We start from the raw sequence: 21,827 nt of genomic DNA, 5'->3' as shown, positions 1-21,827 counted from the left end.
GCTGAATGACCTAGTCAATGACTGAGTAAATAGTTAAATGAATAAATTAATCAATGAATAAGTCTATTTTCCTAGGCTTCAGCCACAGATGAAAATTCACTCTGCTCAACAGCTATTTATTACCCCCTGCTCTCTAGTTAGTCCAGACTTGGCAAAGGAGTGGTTATATAAGTTGCCTCCAGGGCTCTCCACAGTCATTTCTTAAGTCCTTTAGTATCTGCCTGGCTCTCAGACAGATGACTGAAGGCTACCGATGACATTGTTTAACTCAAAGCTTTTTTTTTTTCTCCTCAGTCCACGTCCACCTTGCTGAAGCAAATGATAGAATGGAACACAATTTCTTAAATCTTCAAATATGTATGATAGTTATAATTATGAATCTCAAGATATAACTTGTGTGCTTAAAATGAAAATTATATTTTGGTAACTCAGTGTAATATTAGAGGCTCCCTTCTGCTTGGGTTGTGAAAATGTAACCTAAACCAATTTTGGGGCGGCCTTTTCTGCCACTTCAGTGCCACTCTTCAGTGTTCTGGCAGTATTTAAGCCTGTCTTGATCCCTGTCTGTCACATCACACACATTTCTTTGATCTTTACCTGGGAAACAAGTCAAAAAAGGCCTTTGTACATTGATCCTATAAATAGAGGTTATGTCATCTGCCCTGGGGGTCAGCTGAGAGGAAACGACTGTCTCCTCTTCTCAGGGTTCTATGATGTCTGATTATAATTTTCTTCTGTTTTATTTCTCCCTAATCCCTTGTAGCTTAGTCAGTAAAGAATCTGCCTGCAGTGCAGGAGACTTAGGTTCGATTCCTGAGTCAGGACCATCCCCTGGAGAAGGAAATGGCAATCCACTCCAGTATTCTTGCCTGGAGAATCCCATGGACAGAGGACCTTGGCAAGCTATAGTCCATGGGGTTGCAAGAGTCGAACACAACTTAACGATTAAACCATCAATCCCAACCTAGAGATACTTTTGAAGCTCTGGGAGAAGCCTCTTGGTGTTTACTTATAGTAAACTTACTTACCCCAACTGTTGTCTATGCCATTATGTTCAAAAGACTATTTTGAGATTCAAAAGCTAAGAATTAATTTTTGTTTTGTTTTCTGTCATATCTGTCTTACAGGTATGTGTGTATGTATGTACATATGATTTTATCCTTAGTACATTTCTCTAAAGTAAAATTCTTTATTTATAAAGGGTTTTATCCATTGCATAACAACAGTGCCCAGCAGAAAAGCTGTACTAGTTTTTGTCACAATATTACCAGTGTATGAGTACCTTTTCCCTACATCCTTGTCAATACACCATATTTTAACATACATCTTCACCATTTTTAAATTAAAAACAAAATATTTTTTCATCTGCATTTGTTTGATTATGAGGGAGGTTGGGCATTTTTTTTCATAGATTCATTGACCATTTTAAAAAATTATTATTTGTCCAAGAGTTCACTTGCCCATTTTGCTTAGATCTTTATTGACTTGTAAGAGGTCTTCCGTTGGTTCATTGAAAAAGCAAGAGAATTCCAGAAAAACATCTACTTCTGCTTTATTGACTATGCCAAAGCCTTTGACTATGTGGATCACAACAAACTGTGAAAAATTTTTAAAGTGGTGGAAATACCAGACCATCTTGCCTGCCTCCTGAGGAATCTGTACGCACATCAAGAAGCAACACTTAGAACCAGACATGGAACAATGAATTGGTTACAAATTGGGAAAGGAGTACATCAAGGCTGTATATCGTCACCCTGTTTATTTAACTTACATGCAGAGTGCATCATGTGAAATGTGGGGCTGGATGAAGCACATGCTGGAATCAAGATTGCCGGGAGAAATATCCATAACCTCAGATATGCAGATGATACCACCCTTATGGCAGAAAGCAAAAGAGGAACTAAAGAGCCTCTTGATGAAAGTGAAAGAGAGTGAAAAAGCTGGCTTAAAACTCAACATTCAAAAAACTAAGATCATAGCATCTAGTCACATCACTTCATGACAAATGGACAGGGAAACAGTGGGAACAGTGAGAGATTTTATTTTCTTGGGCTCCAAAATCACTGCAGATGGTGACTGCATCCATGAAATTAAAAGGTACTTGCTCCTTGGAAGAAAAGCTATGACCAACCTAGATAGCATATTAAAAAGCAAAGACATCACTTTGCCAACGAAGATCCATCTAGTCAAAGGTATGGTTTTTCCAGTAGTCATGTATGGATGTGAGAGTTGGACTGTGAAGAAAGCTGAGCACCGAAGAATTGATGCTTTTGAACTGTGGGGTTGGAGAAGACTCTTGAGAGTCCCTTGGACTGCAAGGAGATCCAACCAGTCCATCCTAAAGGAGATCAGTCCTGGGAGTTCACTGGAAGGACTGATGCTGAAGCTGAAACTCCAATACTTTGGCCACCTCATGCGAAGAGTTGACTCATTGGAAAAGACTCTGATGCTGGGAGGGATTGGGGGCAGGAAGAGAAGGGGACGACAGAGGATGAGGTGATTGGATGGCATCACTGACTCAATGGACATGAGTTTGAGTAAACTCCGGGAGTTGGTGATGGACATGGTGGCCTGGCGTGCTGTGATTCATGGGGTTGCAAAGAGTCAGACATGACTGAGTGACTGAACTGAACTGAACTGATAGTATGTGAGACATAGAAACTTACATTTAAAAAAAAATTTTTTATTTTATATTGAAATATAGCCAATTAAAAATGTGATTTCAGGTGCACAGAAGACACAGGCGTACATATACATGTATCCATTCTCCCCCAGACTCCTCTCCCATCCAGGCTGCCACATAACATTGAGCAGAGTTCTCTGTGCTGTACAATAGGTCCTTGTTGGTTATCCATTTTAAATATAGCACTGTGCACATGTTCGGAGAAGGCAATGGCACCCCACTCCAGTACTCTTGCCTGGAGAATGCCATGGATGGAGGAGTCTGGTAGGCTGCGGTCCATGGGGTCGCTAAGAGTCGGACACGACTGAGTGACTTCACTTTCCCTTTTCACTTTCATGAATTGGAGAAGGAAATGGCAACCCACTCCAGTGTTCTTGCCTGGAGAATCCCAGGGATGGGGCAGCCTGGTGGACTGCCGTCTATGGGGTCGCACAGAGTCGAACACGACTGAAGTGACTTAGCAGTGCACATGTTGATCTTCAACTCCCTGACTACCCCTTCCTCCCACAAGTCCCCCCTGGTAACCATAAGTTTGTTCTCTTCAGTCTAAAAACTTCCAATTTTTAAATCTGATTTTGTGGGGGTGTCTTTTTTGGTATTTTTACTTAAGAATTACTTTTACATTGCAAGATGATGAACAGTGATCTATGCTTTATTTTAGTTGTTTAATGGTTTTATTTTTACATTGAAATTGTTAATCACTCTGCTATATGTAGCATAGACTGTGAGACTGGAATCCACATTCTTTTGTATTATTTAGTTATTATCTGTTCCAGCATCATTGTTTAACAATCCTTTCTTCCTTTAGTCTGAATTTCACATTTATCATGTAACATATGTTTTATGCGGTGGATCCGCTTCTAGATTCTGTCTTGTTCTCTTACTACATCAGTAAGACACTACTTTAAGCATTGTAGATTCTTTTTAAGTGCTAATACCAGATAGGAATTCTTTTTTGTTATCCCTCTTCATTATTTGTTTTAAACTTTTCCTAAGGTTTCTGGACCAGTGAAATTACTCTGCCAGGTGAAATTTAGAAGTCCTGTTCTAAATGTTAGTGTTATCTTTCAGGTCTTCATTATCTCTCCTCCTCCCATCCTGAACCTCCATTCCATCCATCCTGTATCTACTGCAGCTAACCTGTTCGTGGTTCAACTACAAATGCACTAAATGATAACATTGTGGGCATAAATCTGCCGTACCTTCTTTAAATTTCCAGTTGTTAGAGGTTGTACTGTAATACTCATTTTACATTTCGCTCCAGAGAAAAGAACATGGAAGCTCTCCCCTTATGAGATATCATTGTCGTTTCAGAGTGTGGAAGGAGAACACCATGAAAAAGCCGTAGAACTGCTTAAGGCTGCCAAGGACAGCGTCAAGCTGGTGGTGCGATACACCCCGAAAGTCCTAGAAGAAATGGAGGCTCGCTTTGAAAAGCTACGGACAGCCCGGCGTCGGCAACAGCAACAGTTGCTAATTCAGCAGCAGCAACAGCAGCAGCAGCAACAAACACAGCAAAACCACATGTCATAGGTAAGAGGTGCCCTCTATACAAGGAAGCCCCATATACTCAGAATTTGGTTTTTTTTAAATTATAGTTTCTTAGACAGCTGGAATGTAATCATTAGATTTAATAATCCAAAAAAATTAATCAAACAAAAAACAGTGACCTCAGAAAATGTTAATGAGACAGTTGCTCATATTATGTTTCATTTAGCCATATTCCCTGGAAATGTACGCTATTTTGAAAAAATTATATACTTGAGGAGGGCCAGATACAGACGATACGATGCCTTTGTGCAGATTACAGAACTGCGGCATCTGTGCAGACGCACATCCTCTGGCACACGGCTTCATGACAAGAGTGTGGGCCACATTCCAGCCCCGCTTGCCTCCCTGGCTAGTTGCCTTTGCACAGTGTACAAACTAATCAACCATACAGTGCTAGCCCTGGGGAGATCCCCTTTACCATACTGAAACCGTTTACTAGAAGACTGCTCCAGTGAAGAGGACGAAGTAGAGACCTGCCAGTGTTTAATTACGCTCTGAGATTTTGGAATTCTCTTTGGGTCTTCATTAAAATGTGTCTCAGGTATACCTGTCTTTCTAAATTCCACTTTGTGACAAGGGTAAGTCAGGTTTTGCTTCATGTTTTTAGAAAAATTCAAAAAAAAAAAAGAGAGAGAGAGAAAATTCAGGAAAAATTGTTAAAGAGTCACCATCTCTGAAGTGCCTGCTGTGTGCTAGACCCTTCTCATGTGTTATCCCTAATCCTCAAAAAACCCTTCACAGCAAGTATCACTGAAACACCATTTTTTCAGATGAATGATATGAAGCTGCCATAGTTTCAATGAATTCCCCACAGCCACACTTACAAGTAGCAAAGAATTATTTCCCCTTCTTACTCTGCCAAGTAATTCATCTGCCAACATTAGGAATTCTGGAGTTACATACATTTTCCTTGCTATCTTTTGGAAGAGACAGTTTGAATCTTTGATACCTCTATACTATAATGTCTGCAAATGTGTATTTAAAATGAGGTTCAAACATTCTTGGGAAGATGACAGTGGGTAATAGTGGTTTTAACCCATTCAACACCAGATTACTATTTGTACAATGAGAAACACTGGATATGAGAAGAGATTTTCAATTTTTGGTGACACTCATGAAAAGAAGCTACATAAGGAAGTTAAACAGAGTATGGGACTTGTTCTCAGAGGGTCCTGGGAATTCAACTATCTTTCTTTTATAACCTGCTAGTTTTATTACAGATACCATAGTTTGGTGTCTTTGTCTGAAATTACATTCCATTCCAAAAATTACATTTACTCAACAATAAATATCTATTTGTTACTGGGAAGGGCCAGGCACTAATTAACGGGCTTTGGAAGCAGCATGAAGAAATCACGGTCCTTGCTATCCAGGTGCTTACATTATGGTTGGAGGGGATAGTTAATTAACAAGTAGGTAAAAAATATCCTATTGAGACCAGTACTTGGTAGAATCAAAATAGTGTGTTTTAATAGAGACTGGCCAGGTGATGACTTTCTGGGAGGTGATCAGGCAAGATCTCTCCAAGGAGGTGACACTGAAGCTGAGGTTGAATGACAAAGAGAAGCCAGGAAACAGGCATCAGAAGAGAAGGAAATAGGCCAGTGCACTAGCTCTGTGGCAGATATGAGGCTATTTGATGTTTGAGGAATAGAAAGAAAGCAGAGGTAGAGAGGCGATAAAGAGTGAGGGGGATGGTGAGACGGACAAAGGCCAGGTTACAGAGAGCTTTCCAAACCACTGAGGGAAGTTGGATTTTATTGCAGTAGAAACCACTGAAGGTTTTTAAGCAAAAGAGCGACATGATTTATGTGTTAAAAGAGATCACTCTGGGTGCTATAGGGAGAACAGATTATTGCAGGATAAGAGTGAAAGTAGAGACAGTTAGGATACTATTATATAATAGGCAAGAGATATGGTGGTTTGGACTGGGGTGGTGGAATGATCTGGATGCATACAGACAAGTCATTTTGTCCATCTCCTCCTCTCTAATCCATTTCAAATACAAAGGTACTGAACATTTGTACTTCCAGAATCCTTTCAAATGTCTTTTTGCTAGTAATAACAATTCACTATTCTTCAGCCAAACATTGGCATTCTTTTCCTGAACTCGTTTTTTCTTCCATTCTCAATAATACAGACTTGTAGCAATTCTCCTAACTGTTTTACCGCACTGGCCCTTAGTAAAATTGTTTAAAAGTGTTTTGAAAGAAGTGTGCCATTCAGACTTCTAAGATCTTACTAAAAGCTTCCTCTTATGCTCATTCAGTCATCTTTGGAAGTATACAACTTGGCCATAAATACTGATGGACCATTTCTCTGTCCCATCAGTGTCCATGAAATCACTTGAGAATTTCCTACTGTCTCATTATCAAAGACTAACAGTTTTAATAAAAAGCATTTAAAACCATGTTTTTTTGTTGTTGTTGTTACACAGGATAGGGTAAAGTTCTATTTAAGTGAACGTGAAATTTATATTTATGCCTGCCAAGGTAGCACTTGCAATACATGATATAATGGCCCCTTGAAATGAAGCTCATGTCCATTTCAAGTACAAGCAAAGTACAACTAAGTCATATCATCCATGGATTTTATGGTGGATTCAGTCAAAGAGACTTACATTAGCTCTTATTCAACTTTTAATTAATTAGATTTTTAGGGATTAAATGGGATTCATCTACACTTGCTAACTCATGCTCTGGTTGCTTTTCAGAAGAGATCTGAAACTGTTTACTTTGAATAGATTGCTAAATTTTTTTTTTAATTTTGACAAGTCAAGCAAAGACCAGGTAAAGCAAAATTACTTGTCAGAGCCTATCTTATTTTTATCACATGAAATATCTCTATTCTATAAATTAGAAATAATATTTTTATATGAGATGGTAGAAGTTATGAAATAACTAGCAATGGTCAGTGGTGCACACAGATGGAAAATAGGTTTAATGCAAGTAGTGTGCGGACAATGTGTCTTATGCCTACTTTTAATTTTAAATTTCCCTGAAGTACATTTCAGTTGTCTTTTTCCTAACTTCCATCTTCGTTTATCTGGAAGAATAGATTACATTTTCTAAAATGTAGTAAGTATGATCACTTTATAATTATATTATAGAAACCTATGAATATAGGATTTTTAAAAAAATACTATAACCACTTTTTTGAGAAACAGTATTATATTTCTTTAAGCATTTATTTTTTTTAATTGAAGTGTGGTTGACTTTGATTATTACTTTCAAGCAAACAACATAGTGATTTAACATTTATAATACATTACAAATTGATCATTGCAGTAAGTCTAGTTACCACCAGTCACCATACAGAGTTATTATAGTACTATTGACTGTGTTTCCTGTGCTGTACATTATATCCCATGATTTATTTATTTTATAACTGGAAGTTTGTACCTATTAATCCCCTTCACCTATTTTGCTTTCCATCCCATAAGCATCTCATTTTTAAAAGTGTGAATCTATGTAAATCCATATTTCACTCAGATTCTCAAAGAATAAAAGTGAGAAGAACAGAGAAATTCTTTTTGAGATGTCAGCATTCTGAGGAAGTCAAGACCAAAAGCTTGTTTAATGTCCTTGACCTTCTGTTGGCAGATCCAGAGGTCATTTACATTCAAATACAGGCAGCATCTTAGCAGATCTGTTAACACACAGCAGCTGACCATTGCCAGTAGCCTCACTGACTCTCTCCTCCTGCTCTTCAGGCCCCCCCTTCCTGTTCTGTACCCACTACTTCCTGTTCTGTACCTTCCTCTGGCATAGTCACGGGCCTTGCGGTCTGATCCTGGGAACCACTGCCAGAACTGCCAGCCCACTTATTGAGAGGTCCCAAAGGATGACTCTGATAAACACTGAATTTAAGGAGCCCAGACTCATCAAGCAGAAAACTGAACCAGAAACATAATCATAATGCTGGATAAAATTTGTTAAGGAATCATGGTACACCAAGAACTTTTCTGGATGTTTCATATATGTAAAATTACTTAACCCTTACAATAATCCTTTGAGTATTAGATACTATTTTAAATCTCATTTTAAAGAAGGAAACTGAGTCATGTAGGATTTTTTTTTTTAAGTCTACTGATTTCACAGGTAGGAAGTTATAGGGCTGTGATTCAAATTCAGAGATATGGGCTACAAAGCCTCTTTCTTTTCACAACTGTGCTGTTCTACCTCTTTATTCAGTGGCACCTGCCTTACGTGTCCCATCCCTCATCGTAGACACGTTTGCATGACCTTTCCAGGAATTCAGTCTCTCACTGCTCCAAGCTGACATTAACCCTCACCAGTTGCCTCTAAAACAGTACCTTATGCTTCAAAGTACTTCATCATCACAGGTCTGCTAGTTTCCTATTGCTGCCCCCCAAATTACTACAAATTTAATGGCTTAAAACAGGGGTCCCCAACCCCTGGGCTGTGGACCAGTACCGGTCCATGGCCTGTTAGGAACCAGGCCACGCAGCAGGAGGTGAGCAGTGGGGTGAGTAAGGGAAGCTTCATCTGCTGCTCCCTATAGCTCCCCATCACTCCCATCACCACCTGAACCACTCCCCACCCCCGTATGTGGAAAAGCTGTCTTCCGTGAAGCTGGTTCCCCATGCCAAAAACGTTGGGGACCACTGGCTTTAAAGAATACAAATTAGTTTTCTAGCAGTATTATAAGACAGCCCAGCACAGTCTCACTGGGCTTTCAGAGACTCCAGGGAAGATCCATTTCCTTGCCTTTTCCAGTTTCTAGGGGCTGCCTGCACTCTTTACCTCCTGGTTCCATTCCCCGTCCTCCCAACCAGCAGTGACAGGAGAGTCCTCTCACTGCACCCATTCTCACCTCTGCTCCTACCATCACCTCCCCTTCCCTGACTCTTTCTTCTCTCACTTTCTTCCACTTCTAATTACAAGGTATGGACCCACCTGGACAGCTCAGGACACTCTCCCTATCTTAACATCAACTGTCTAGCAACCTTACTTCCATCTACAACTTTAATTTCCCTCTACCATGGAATCTTAACACCTTCACAGGTTCTGGGGATTTGAACATCGACATATTTCAGAGGTCATTATTCTGCCTACTATAATGCCTCATTCAAAAATTGGAAAGCAATTTGATCAATAAAATTTAAACTGTGTGGGAAAGGCATTTTTTTTTAAAGAATCATTAATCTGTTCAATTATAAATCAGGAGAATGAGGGAAATAGAGAACATTCTGTGCAAGTGGTTCTTCCCAGTGGGTATTTCAGTGATGCACCCTTCAGAGGCCCAGTGTTCTCTCAGCTGCTGGCATATCCCATAGGCATGCTTCCCCTCTGGGTAGATGAAGAGACCCAAACCTCTTACTAAAATTCACCTGCTGAGTCCCATTCCCTTGGGACATGTAACTCTATGATAAGTTAAGTAATTAAAAACTCAATCATTTGGTAGCTCTGTCACTTGGAAGCTGAGGGACTTGGAGGAAGTTATTCAATGTAAGATTCATTAAAATGGCCTCTTATGGAAATTAAATAAGAAAAAATATGCAAAACTTAAAATATGTGGCAATTGATAAGCACTCAAGAGTAACAGGCAATGGCACCCCAGTCTAGTACTCTTGCCTGGAAAATCCCATAGATGGAGGAGCCTGGTGGGCTGCAGTCCATGGGGTCTCTAAGAGTTGGACACGACTGAGTGACTTTACTTTCACTTCTCATTTTCATGCATTGGAGAAGGAAATGGCAACCCACTCCAGTGTTCTTGCCTGGAGAATCCCAGGGGCGGGAGAGCTGGGTGGGCTGACGTCTGTGGGGTCACACAGAGTCCGACACGACTGAAGTGACTTAGCAGCAGCAGCAAGAGTAACAGTAGTAGTGTTGGTATAACAGTCACAATATTAATGGCAGATATTTTTATGCAATATCTTGTTAAGTGATTCCTGAAGAAGTACAGGGGCCTCATGCTCGACTTTCAGTTCCACTCTGTAGGCCCAGGGTGCTTTTGGGCATTTCTCTAGAAGGCTTCGAGCTGGAGAGTACTGATGCAGAGGAGGCAGATTGCAAACCTACACCCAGCACACACTTTCACATCAACCCAACCAATTCCTTAATTTTTTGTTTTAATATGGTGTTCTGCATTCATTGAAATAAAAATATCCACAGCTTTAAAAACAAAGATTGAAGCCACTGTTGTTTCTGAAAGAAATGACAGTGTTCCCAGTGACAGGTCTCGGGGAGTGTTCGGGGAGGCTGCTCCCGCAGGTCTGACCACCTGGGGCATCTGCTTCCTCTGCTCCACTCTGTGTCAGGCTGACCTCGTGGGAGGAGAAGCAGGCTGCGTCACAGGAGGGGTATTGGTAGGATCGGCCTGTCAGAGAGAGGCTGTGCTTGCATGTACCTCAGCAGGGGCGCTACTCAGAATCAGAACATATAAAGCTTATCTCTCCTTTGCCTTCGTGAGGAAAAACAGAGTCATCTGGAATTGAGAGGAAAAAATATTTTACTTTTGAGATGTTTCCAAACTGATTTTTTAAGAATTTAATCTTAGGGAATAACTATGTCTTTTCCATCCTCATTTGATAATTACTTCCTTTGCAAACATCAATTTTTTTGCCTGTGGAAGACTGCATGAATGATAGCGCCTAAAATAATCCTCTCTGTTCTCATAAAGCAGGTGCTCCTTTGATATTTTTAGCATATTGTAGTTGACAAATGAATACTAATCACTGATTTCTCTTCACTCTCCCTCCACCCTTTCAGGTCCTTGACGCTCCTTGATCAAACACTCGATTGTCACAAATTTGAAACCGTGCTTCAGAATCCCAGCACATAGTAAAGGAAAAGACAACACTAATTATACCTGTCAAGAAACTGTGAACACGTGGTGTATAAATTCTTTACCAAGACAACTCGACACCTTCTTTCTCTGGGGCTGAACCCCCGCCGCTCACGTGCTCTTTCCACACACCGACCTTCCATTCACGGCAGTGAGAATTCTCAGTGTGTGAAGGGAGAGGTTTTCCAGTCTGCAGACGGAAACAGTACAAGAAGAATAAAGTCTGTGACTTTCACATAAATCACCAAGGCCAGGGTTAAGTGAATCTTGGGTCTATAGCTTTTCCAGAGATTAATAAATCCCTTAGTAGGCTATAGTTCAAACTGCATCAGTTCAAGGTTGTCGCTACTTAAAAGAAATCTACACATTGCCCCTCACCTAGACCTGTTCCGCATCTGTAATGCTGAGTTGTCCAAATGAGAATTCCAGTTAATTGCAAATTCAACCTCTGTTCCCTCCTGAAAATGGCAAGTTATTATACTGTATTTATACTCTATTCAGGTTCTAGAATCAATTGGCTTTTTATTTTCCATTTCCATGAATTTTATTATGCATTAATAGGCAATTTCAGCTCAACTTTTAGTTCGTTAGAAGCAAGGATAGAGAACGCTAGTACTATTTGTTTTTTTTTTTAATTTAAGTTTTGTATCTATTCTTATTAGTTCTAACAGAAGATAATGTTTATTTATTCCACAAAGTAAATATTATCAGAGTATATTTGCTACAAAATTAGGTCTTTTCTTACCAAGTGTTATGAATCTGGCAAGAGAATACAAACAAGGATGAACTGATCCTCGTATAATATTTATATATAACCCTTCTCTAAATATTTTTTGTTAACTTTATATTTTTGACTGAAAAACCGAAGAAATCTCAACTGTTTTTACCTACACTGATATTTTAAAGCCTAGGGCTTTACAAAACCAAATTATAGATGTGCATATATATACAGAAATACATCATACAAAATCTAGATCAGTTTTCTCAAATATACAATAGATATTTTTGGCAATAAAAGATCAAAAGTGTAATTCCTTTTCAAATTAGGCATATAGAAACCAGTGATATTAATATTGTGAGTGAAAAGTTACTGCTGCTTCCAGGGTGAAGATATACCTGCTTCATTACACATGTTCATGTAGGTGAATGGACAGTGAGACATCTTTTTCAGAAAGTATCATATACTGGAAAATTACCTGTTGGAGGCACCTATACTGATCATAACTTTTAACTTGTGAATCTAGGCACATAAGTCTGATTTTACTTTATGGCATTAGCAGGAGGCAATAATTATTTGGGCACTTAAATACCTTAGCCACACACATGTACCTGAAGAAAGAATAAATGTCCAGTTGAAACATTCTAGAGAGATCATTAACACGGAGGGAAATATTTGAATATTCCCTTTCCTCAAATGCAGCCATTGACTCCCCAAGAGACAATTATATTTCACATTTCAGATAGTCCCCCAAATTAGAAATTTAAGCAGCTCAGTTTAGGAACTGTTCTTGAAAATAAACCCAGTTGGAACCACCACACATGTTTCATTTTGCCCTTTCCGGTGGTCATTACAGTCAGTATCAAATTCTTCTATTCATAGTCCATCACTCAGCAGAGGACAGACAGTAAGGAAACCAGGAGGTGAGCCTATTTCAGCAGTGTCCTGCCATGGTAACAGATTCCCATCCCTGCACACATATCATTTTTTACTAGAGAGAATGGAGCTGGGGGAGGGGCGGGAGGGGGGCAAGGGTGAGGACCCTGAATGTTATGTAAAATAGGTTTACAAAAGAGATAAGCATGACTAAAGGGAATGAATGGAGAATATGTGAGTAGTATTCAGTTTGAAAGAGGTAGTTCTCATTTTTATAAGAAAAATTTAATAAAACATATATTTTAGTTATCATTTAACAGAAAAATATTAAAGTTATTCAGGCTATGCCACATACTCTCATAAAGGGAAATCATTGCACCCTTATAATGAGGAAATGGTCATTTCAACACATCTCAGTACATTGTATAAATTTGGAGCTTAAGGTATATTTTCATTTAGCTGTAAGTGGTTGGTTAATATTAAATTATCATGTGTTTTCACATCAGCATAAATATTGTCATGGTGTTACAGAAGCAACTGTCAGATGAGCAGATAGCTTACATTGGTGTTTTTAGAAGTCTTTGTCTTTTATGCTTCATTTGCATAATATTAAGTGCTAATAAATGTATGCCAAGTCATCTAAGTGAAGGGGTAGTCCATCACACCTAAGGCATCTAAGGGCACATTACATGTCACATTGGTTCTGCTTACAAATGACCAGCCAAATGGCCAGTTTTCTTTAGTAAAATCTAGTTGTTGAAATGTAAGCCTTCCTGTGAAGTTTACATCAAAAGTAGCCATCCCTAAGACTTAGAGAGGTCCCTTGTGGTTCCCTAAAGGTTCATTGAAGCCAGAGGGAAAAGGAAAAAAATTACTACAATTTGTATTAATGCCTTTTATTATTACTGATCACATTAGAGCCACTGAGATGTCCAAAATCATATCAAAATAAAGACATAGGTTGCTCCTATATGAAGCTCAAACTTTAATATCATAAACAAATGAGGTATTAAAAGGGTGAAAATGTTTTGTAACTATTCATCAGTGATCCTCGTGAAATTTAGTGGTTTCCCTTGACCTGGTTGGTAGCCAGATTTTTCTAAACTCTTTCCTGCTATGATTTTTGAAGGCAAAATACACAAAGCATAGTTCACTGAAAGAATCCTCAAACCTTTTCATTGAGGCATTTACATTTTGATTCTGTTGCTATTTGAAATAGAACATCCACAGGGAGATAATGGGCTGAAATTACAATTGACTTTGGAAAGAATAACAGATTTTGTGCTTCCTCAATCATATAATCAATAGGGAATTCTCTAGTTATGTGAACTACCACTATCTTTTAAGACAATGCTGAGATCTAAATGCAAAATCTATCATTCAGGAGCCTTTTAAGAATTCAAGGCTGTCTCTGAGGAACTTAGCTAGAGATGGATTACACTAATTTACAAATGCAGTTTTCAACCGTGACAAATCAAAGTGATCTGATCTCAGTTCATTTTACTAAGCTGTGCCCATAGGACTCTGAGATATTGAGCTATTTTGTCTACATTATTTTTTAACATCTACAGGTATTTGTGGATGTGTCAATAATGTCTGAATTTCTCGTCTTTTGGCTTTATCTTGAACACAGCTTTTTAGTAAGACCAGCTTTCAGAGCATCATGAAGTAGAAATCAATGCTCCAGAGATTCAGGGAGACCAACATAAGGGAAAATCTCCCAAAACATGGAGGTAGTCTTGCCCATCTCATCCCTCTCTAGAATATAAAATCTCTGAGAAAGGGCTGTGACTGCCTTGTGGACTGCTGTCTCCTAGCATCTGGAAAAATGCCCAGCACAATAGAGGCACTCAGTTAATATTTATTGAATGAATAAACAATTACATAAATGAATGAAATTAAATAAATGAGTTTTACCTTCTGATAATTTGAAAAAAAATCACCAATTTATTTTATACTGATGGGCATTATAATTTCTGAATTACATAATTAGAACCAGAATTGACTCTTCATACTTTTTAGATATATGTATTTGAAATCAGGTACTTCCAAGGGTTCAAGGGTTTGAGAACACTTAGATAGGCATGTTTGCATATTCAGAGTGTTTACAATGAATAAAACTCAGCCTTTCTTGTTATTTTTGAAAGCTCCCTGAGTTATGATCCATACATGGAACTCCATTTATAAACTTTGTAAAATATAATATTTTAATTTTTAAAAAAGAAAATTTAAATTATCAAGCATATTATTAATAATATGTCCTTCAATGTTCATTAACAACTTTTCTCTAAGGCAATTCATTGTGATTAGAGACACCATCTCTAAATCTCCTGCTTTCAAAAAAAATCACTTTTCCTTTCTCATTTGATCCTTAGAATATATCTGAGCTAAAGATTAATCATATAGCAATTAAGACTTTTCCATGTGTTTATTCATCTAACAAACATTTATTGTGTGCCTACTATATGCTAGGTTTTGGATGTAAAATGGCAAACAAGACAAATCTAGCCACCCCTTGGAGTTTGCTGTGAGGAACTCAACACTTGCTCTAGCAGTTAACTAGAGTTTACCATCTCATGGTTCCTTCTTCACAGCTGATAGGAGAAATGAAATCCCTTATGCCATGGAAATCATAAAAGGCTGTCTGCACATATTTATGTAAGCTTGTTTTTCTAAAATACCACACAAATATGCTGCTCAAGGAATCCAAAACCATAGTTAGATGCCACTGAGGTAGGTACTAATTTACTCATAACTGACACATAGCTCTTACTAAGTTCTGTGCTCAGGACACTCATAGACTCTATCACTGAATCCCTTCAACAACTCTCTTTAGTAGGTTCCATTTTATCGACAAGAAAACTGAAGCACAGGTTTGTGACCTGTCCAAGGTCACACAGCAGATGGAACTGGGATTTGAACCCACACAGTGTAACACGAGAGCTCATATGTCTTCGCATTTTCTGTGGCTTGGGGGATACCATTACATTAAAATAAATGTGTCACTGTATATAAAAAGTACTTTGAAATTGTAGTATACAAAGAGATTAGTGAAGTGTGATCAGCAAACCACAGCAGTGGCAGAAACAGAGTGGGAACTCAATCTTATGTTGCAGCTTACTCTCATGAAGAATATATCAAGCCAGGGAAATGGATAAACATACAGATTCAGACAGTTTCTGACATGCGATAAATATTGCAATGACTTTTCAGAATTATTTGTTGTTAGCCACTGTGTCTATTTGGTGCTACAAAAAAACCTGAAAGAAACAAAATCCCTTGCTATAAGGGCTTATCATAATTACACAGTGTGGAGATGAGTCAAGGATGTTTCACATTTATGGGGAAAGATTGGGCGATAGTAATACTATTTTCTCACCATTGCATGTGATTGTGTCTTTCTAATTGTTTTCATTATTTTTCTGAAAGAGCTGCAAAATTGTGCAGTGGTTCAACCTGACCAAAGTGGTATTATGCTGCTGGGAAGTAAAAGTACTAGATACCAGATTGGAAGTACTGTCTTCATTATCAAATTTAAATTCCTTTAAAGCATGAATATAGAGGGATTTTTAAATGCTCCAGACCCCTGATTATTTGGATGTTAAGTTTTTCATGTTTCTCCTTTACAGACCACACTGTGAGATCATGCTACTGAGGGGTTAGGTTCTAAAACCAATGTGAAAGGCAGAAATTGAGATTGGGCTAACATTATTACCACAATCATGTAGATCAGTGTCCATACTTCTAGAGGTGAGCAAGAACTGATGCCTTTGGGAAGAGTAAATTCACAGCTCCCATCTCAGTCATCAAACAAGAGGAATCATATTCATTATTTAAATTTGTTCTCTCTCTGGCCCCTCACAGTTAAATGAGCATGTAATGCAACTTAAATGCTGGTTCCTATTTGTGGAAGCAAGGAGTCTTCTTATGAAGATTTTTTATTATCTCCTCATTCTTTCTTATTACCAACTAATTACTCCTTTAAATAATTAAAATTTTGGAAAGTTTAACTTCACATGTAATACAGCACTAAGGAAACTCATAAGTCTTTTGTCTAAAGCCATACTTTATTTCTACTTCTCTCGACACCTTTATTTTTACTGGAGATACTGCTATTCTCTGTACAGATTTACTGATCTTCCTTATTTGTCATTCACGTCAGTTCTTAGATTCTTTAGATTTTTACTTTGGGAAAGTCTCCAACTGTCTTCTCTTACACATTTTTTAATATTCCTACCTATGAATGGGATTCCCTGGTGGCTCAGATGGTAAAGCGTCTGCCTGCAATGCAGGAGACCTGGGTTCGATCCCTGGGTTGGGAAGATCCCCTGGAGAAGGAAATGGCAACCCACTCTTTTGTGAGCTTTAAACTCTTTTCCCAATTAGCATGTATACCCATATATATTTCTCTATATCTTGATGCTTGATAACTCCCCCTGTATTTATTCCTTTGCTCAAAATCTTCCAAGGGGTCCCTCAAAAAACAAATGTAAGATTTCTACTCAAGACTCTAAACCAAAATACTAACATGATGATGGAAAAGAACTTTATAGTGTCCTCCCCTCACAAAGGCAAAACATAGAACATGAAATGTGATGGTATGAAAATCTGGTATATGGTCTATGAAATACCATCATGGGGTTCTATGACACTGAAAAATATTGCAAGTTTTCTTCAAGATGAAATCAAATGCAATGAGAGACTACCAGTGTTCTGTGGTGAAGATACAGGACTATATTAGATTATGACCTAAAAATTCCAAAATGTTTGCTTGTGGTGGTGATGGTTGTATGTGTGCGTGTGTGAGAGAGAGAGAGAGAATGTGCAGGGTTAGGCTAAGATGCTAACATTTGTTCAGTTGCTAAGTCATGCATGACTTTCTTCAACCCCATAGACTGTAGCACAGCAGGCTTCACAATGTTCTCCAGGCAAGAATACTGGAGTGGGTTGCCATTTCCTTCTTCAGGGGATCTTCCTCGATCAGGGGTCAAAGCCTCCTACATTGGCAGGCTGATTCTTTACCACTGAGCCACTAAGGAAGCCCTATGCTAACATTTTTTTTTTTTTTAAGTCGCTCAGTCATGTCTGACTCTTAGCAACAATTCTCCAGGCCAGAATACTGGTGTGGGTAGACTTTCCCTTCTCCAGGGGATCTTCCCAACCCAGGAATTGAACCCAGGTCTCCCACATTGCAGGCGGATTCTTTACCAGCTGAGCCACAAGGGAAGCCCAAGAATACTGAAGTGGGTAGCCTATCCCTTCTCCAGCAGATCTTCCCTACCCAGGAATCGAACTGGAGTTTCCTGCATTGCAGTTGGATTCTTTACCAACTGAGCTATGAGGGAAACCCCATGCTGCAAGACAGAGAATGGGTAAAAGCGCTATCTAGTTGGGAAATACGCATCTCAAACCATACTTGGGCCTAATGCATGGTTTAGGGTGCGTATTTCCTGACTATACAGCACTGTTTTTACCCATTCTCTGTCTTGCCATCCAAGTTGACCACTACCTATTCCTGGAAACTCCCGAACGTTTCTTCCCCTGAGCTTTTGATTATTTCTGAAATGCCTCTCCTTCCCCTGAAAAAAAATCCTCAACTTTCATGGCCCATTTCAGATGGTGCTTCTTCCAAGAAGCTTTTTCTAATTTTTCCAGGTCTGATGTTATCTTCTCCATCATCAAATCTCATTGTGGTGTCTGCGCCCCTCCTTAGTGGTTTTCTTTGCTTGTCTTACGTATATCCATTTGTGTCTTTATATCTCGATTTCCCCTGAAATGACTAATTATGTATGGCATGAGTGCTTAATATTTCATAAAAGAAATTACCTTTCACTCGTCAACTTCACAGAGTCGCTTCCAGATTATTTTGGGGGCTTATCTCAATTCTCAGTAGCTCACTCGTGAAGTACATGTGAACTGAGAACTCGACACCAGAACTTTTAAAGAGAAAAAAGTCTTAATTATTGAGAAATTGTTTTTAAAATAGAACATAAATATAAAAGCAGAGACATCACTTTGCCAACCATCACTAAAGGTCTGTATAGTCAAAGCTATGGTTTTCCCAGTAGTATGTACAGATGTGAGAGTTGGACCATGAAGAACTGAGCACTGAAGAATTGATGCTTTCAAATTGTGGTGCTGGAGAAGACTCTTGAGAGTCCCCTGGACTGCAAAGGGATCAAACCAGTCAATTCTAAAGGAAATCAACCCTGAATATTCACTGGAAGGACTGATGCTGAAGCTTTACCTGATGCTGATACTGGCCACCTGATGCAAACAACCAACTCACTGGAAAAAACCCTGAATCTGGAGGTTGATGTAAACAATGTAGATGACCATCACCACCACCAATCCCTCTGCACACATACCCAATGTTTTATTGCTGGCTTATCCCCACGTATTTGGTTGCTTATTCCATGGGAGAAATGATAAAGGCTAAAACTGGGTTTAAAGTCAACAGCCAAACAAGATGGGCACCATGGAACCACTTCCAACTGGACTCTAGTCCTATATTAATGGTCCTCTCCATGGCTGCTCTCCAAAGGAACACAGAACTACCTACTCTTCGTTAGTCCTTCCCCACCTCCAGACTCTCCCAGATCACTGCATTTGGAATGGGGGTTTGAGAGAATAATTACTATTGTCTCGACCGCTTTAGTTTACCCTGAAAAATAAAAGTTAATCAAAATCATAACATTTCACTAGTGTTAGTCACATATTGTAGTGTTTTTTTTTAGGTGGGGCCAGCACAAAGTTTTATCTGTGTGTGACGTTTATATAACAATATGTTCAACATTTAATTTAAATATGATATTTATTTAATCCCTCCCTCCCAACCCCAAAGAAAAACCCACAGTATCCTAAAGGAAAATTCCCACACTTAGACTAAGAACTGCACTTTTTTTTTTTTTTTCCCTTTCTTTGTGTTAAAATGATTACAAACAGAATTTCAAGAAATATCCTACATGAATACAATTTCAAATTTCAAAGTGTTTAATTGCTACCTGTCCAATAAATCTTGCTTCCTATGGGCTTTTTTTCATTAACTGTATTTTATCTAAACAGCTGTAAGAGTGAGAGGCTAATGGCTGCCGCAGAAGGAGACCCTTACCAGGTCTATACCTCAATTTTTGATAACACAACTTTTCCAGCACCTGGTCCTTAGCTTTGCAGACCCAGGCTCATTTTTTTCCCCCCTAGGAAATCCAGGGACAGTCTCAGCAAACATCTGTCTTCTCAGAATAATTACTAATAGCACCCCCTTTAACGCTCAGAAGTGCCCCAATTTAGACAACACAAGATGTTGTCAACCTACTTAGAAATGATAAAGCCCTAGGATGATGATTCTTATTAACCTTCTTCAATTCACAGGTTGATTGGGAGGATTCTGTTTCATTGCAAGTAAACAAAACAAAATTCAATAGAGCTTGAGTGAAAAAGGAATTCACTACTGGCAGAGCAGGTCAGGTCTGAGATCTCACTGTTGACAGAATCCTCAGCTCTTCTCAGCTCTTTCCTAAGCTCTGCTTGTCCCTCCTCTTTTTGTTTGTGACCCTTGTTCTCCTTGCAACTTGGTTTCTCTTCCTTGTCTGTTCCTCCCTGAGTCTTTGCACCATCCGGCATAGGTCCTTATAGCTCTTAATCTAAAAAGGAAACTGGATTCTCATTCTTACAGTCATATCATATAGGCAGACTCTGAATGGCCATACTTGGCTCTGGTGCTCACCTCCTGAGGCACTATAGGAAAAAGGTGGCATGATTGGCTAGCCTAGGTCACACCCACATGCCTACTGGGTATCATTTGTTAGCTGCAGGAAATCCAGGAAGAGTAGCATACTAACAGTTCTATTCAAGACAAGTTACGAAAAGAACCACAAAGTAACACAGCTAGCAAAAAGGGGGTTCACCTACAGGTGAGATAACACGATACCCAGTGAATTTGAAGAATCTTCTTAGATACCAATTTAAATGGATGGTAAAATCTGAGTAGGATTTGAGAGGTATGGAAAGAGTCTGGAATAGCTTTGAGACAGACATTGCTTGGAGGAGGAGCACTATCTCCAATCTTGGATTAAAACAAGAATCATGCATCAGTTTTAACTCTGAAGCCCACCAGCTTACGCTGAGCTCCGACAGGAAGTCCTTGTAGGTTTGGCTGTCTGCGGTTCTCCAAGTGTCTGTAATCAGTCGCCCATCGGCTCAGTAGCTGAGGTTCTAGGTTGGTTGACTCCCAACTGAGGTGCCTCAGCAGTCCTGTACATGGTGTTTTATCCTCCAGCAGGATGGTGTGGGCTTGGCAAAGGGAAAGAAATCAAGAGATAGCAGGGAGGTGGGAGGGGGGTTCAGGATGGGGAACACATGCACACCCATGGCTGGTTCATGTGAGTGTATGGCAAAAACCACCACAATATTGTAAAGTAATTCACCTCCAATTAAAATAAATTTTAAAAAATGCAAAAAAGAGAGCAAAAGCAAAAGTCCACAAAGCCTTTTTTGAGAGTTAAGACTCAGACTGACACAATGTCACCTCCACTACATTCTTCTGACAAAAGCAAGTCACAAGACCATCCCACGTCCAAGGATCAGGGGTGAACTCTATGTTTTGAAAAGAGAAGTTCATTGCAAAGGGCATGCATGCACAGAGGGACAGAAAACTGAACCATTTTTGCAGTCAATCCACGAGTACCCTTTCACTGAAATAAGATGATTGGAAACGCATCCTCAGTAGACAAAGTTAACAGAGTTAACAGGTAACATTTATTAAGTGCTTACCGTGTTCCAAGTATTCTTCTAAGAGCTTCATGGATATTAGCACATTTTAATCCTTGCAAAGTCTTTCAGAGACATAGACTGCCTGCATATGGAAGTCTAGATATGGCTTCCTTATTAGAAAAGGAAGCAGCTGAGTAAAGGTCAGGACTCTGGATTGCTGTCCCTCATCAGAAGTCAGACTACTCTGCACAGCTGCTGCTTGGTTCCCAGCTGCCTGTGTAGAAAGCAACAGCGAACAGGATAATGTATCAGTCAGGGTTCTCCAGAGAAACAGAACCAATAATATAGATGTATATAAGAGGAGACTTCTTATACGAATTGGCTCCTGTGACTATGGAGGCTGAGAAGTTGCAAGACTGGCCATCTGCAAACTGGAGAACTAGGAGCACCTGTGTTAGACGCCAGGTGAAGACAGAT

General features: G+C 39.1%; 1 protein-coding gene across 1 annotated transcript in view; it reads left to right on the top strand.

The window, feature by feature from the left end:
- Window positions 1–16,143, top strand: part of LIN7A (lin-7 homolog A (C. elegans)) — a 165,688-nt gene extending 149,545 nt beyond the window's left edge. The window contains exons 8-9 of the mRNA XM_010832077.1: window positions 3,998–4,216; window positions 10,969–16,143. Of these exons, the coding sequence (XP_010830379.1) occupies window positions 3,998–4,216 (219 nt within the window). The 3' untranslated portion in view covers window positions 10,969–16,143. The remainder of the gene's footprint in view (window positions 1–3,997; window positions 4,217–10,968) is intronic.
- Window positions 16,144–21,827: the final 5,684 nt, after the last annotated feature.

The sequence above is a fragment of the Bison bison genome, unplaced genomic scaffold (genome assembly GCF_000754665.1).
Source record: "Bison bison bison isolate TAMUID 2011002044 unplaced genomic scaffold, Bison_UMD1.0 scf7180017864535, whole genome shotgun sequence".
Classification (NCBI taxonomy): domain Eukaryota; kingdom Metazoa; phylum Chordata; class Mammalia; order Artiodactyla; family Bovidae; genus Bison; species Bison bison.
Note: the sequence above shows the minus strand (reverse complement) of the source record. Positions and strands in the feature narration are given on the sequence as shown.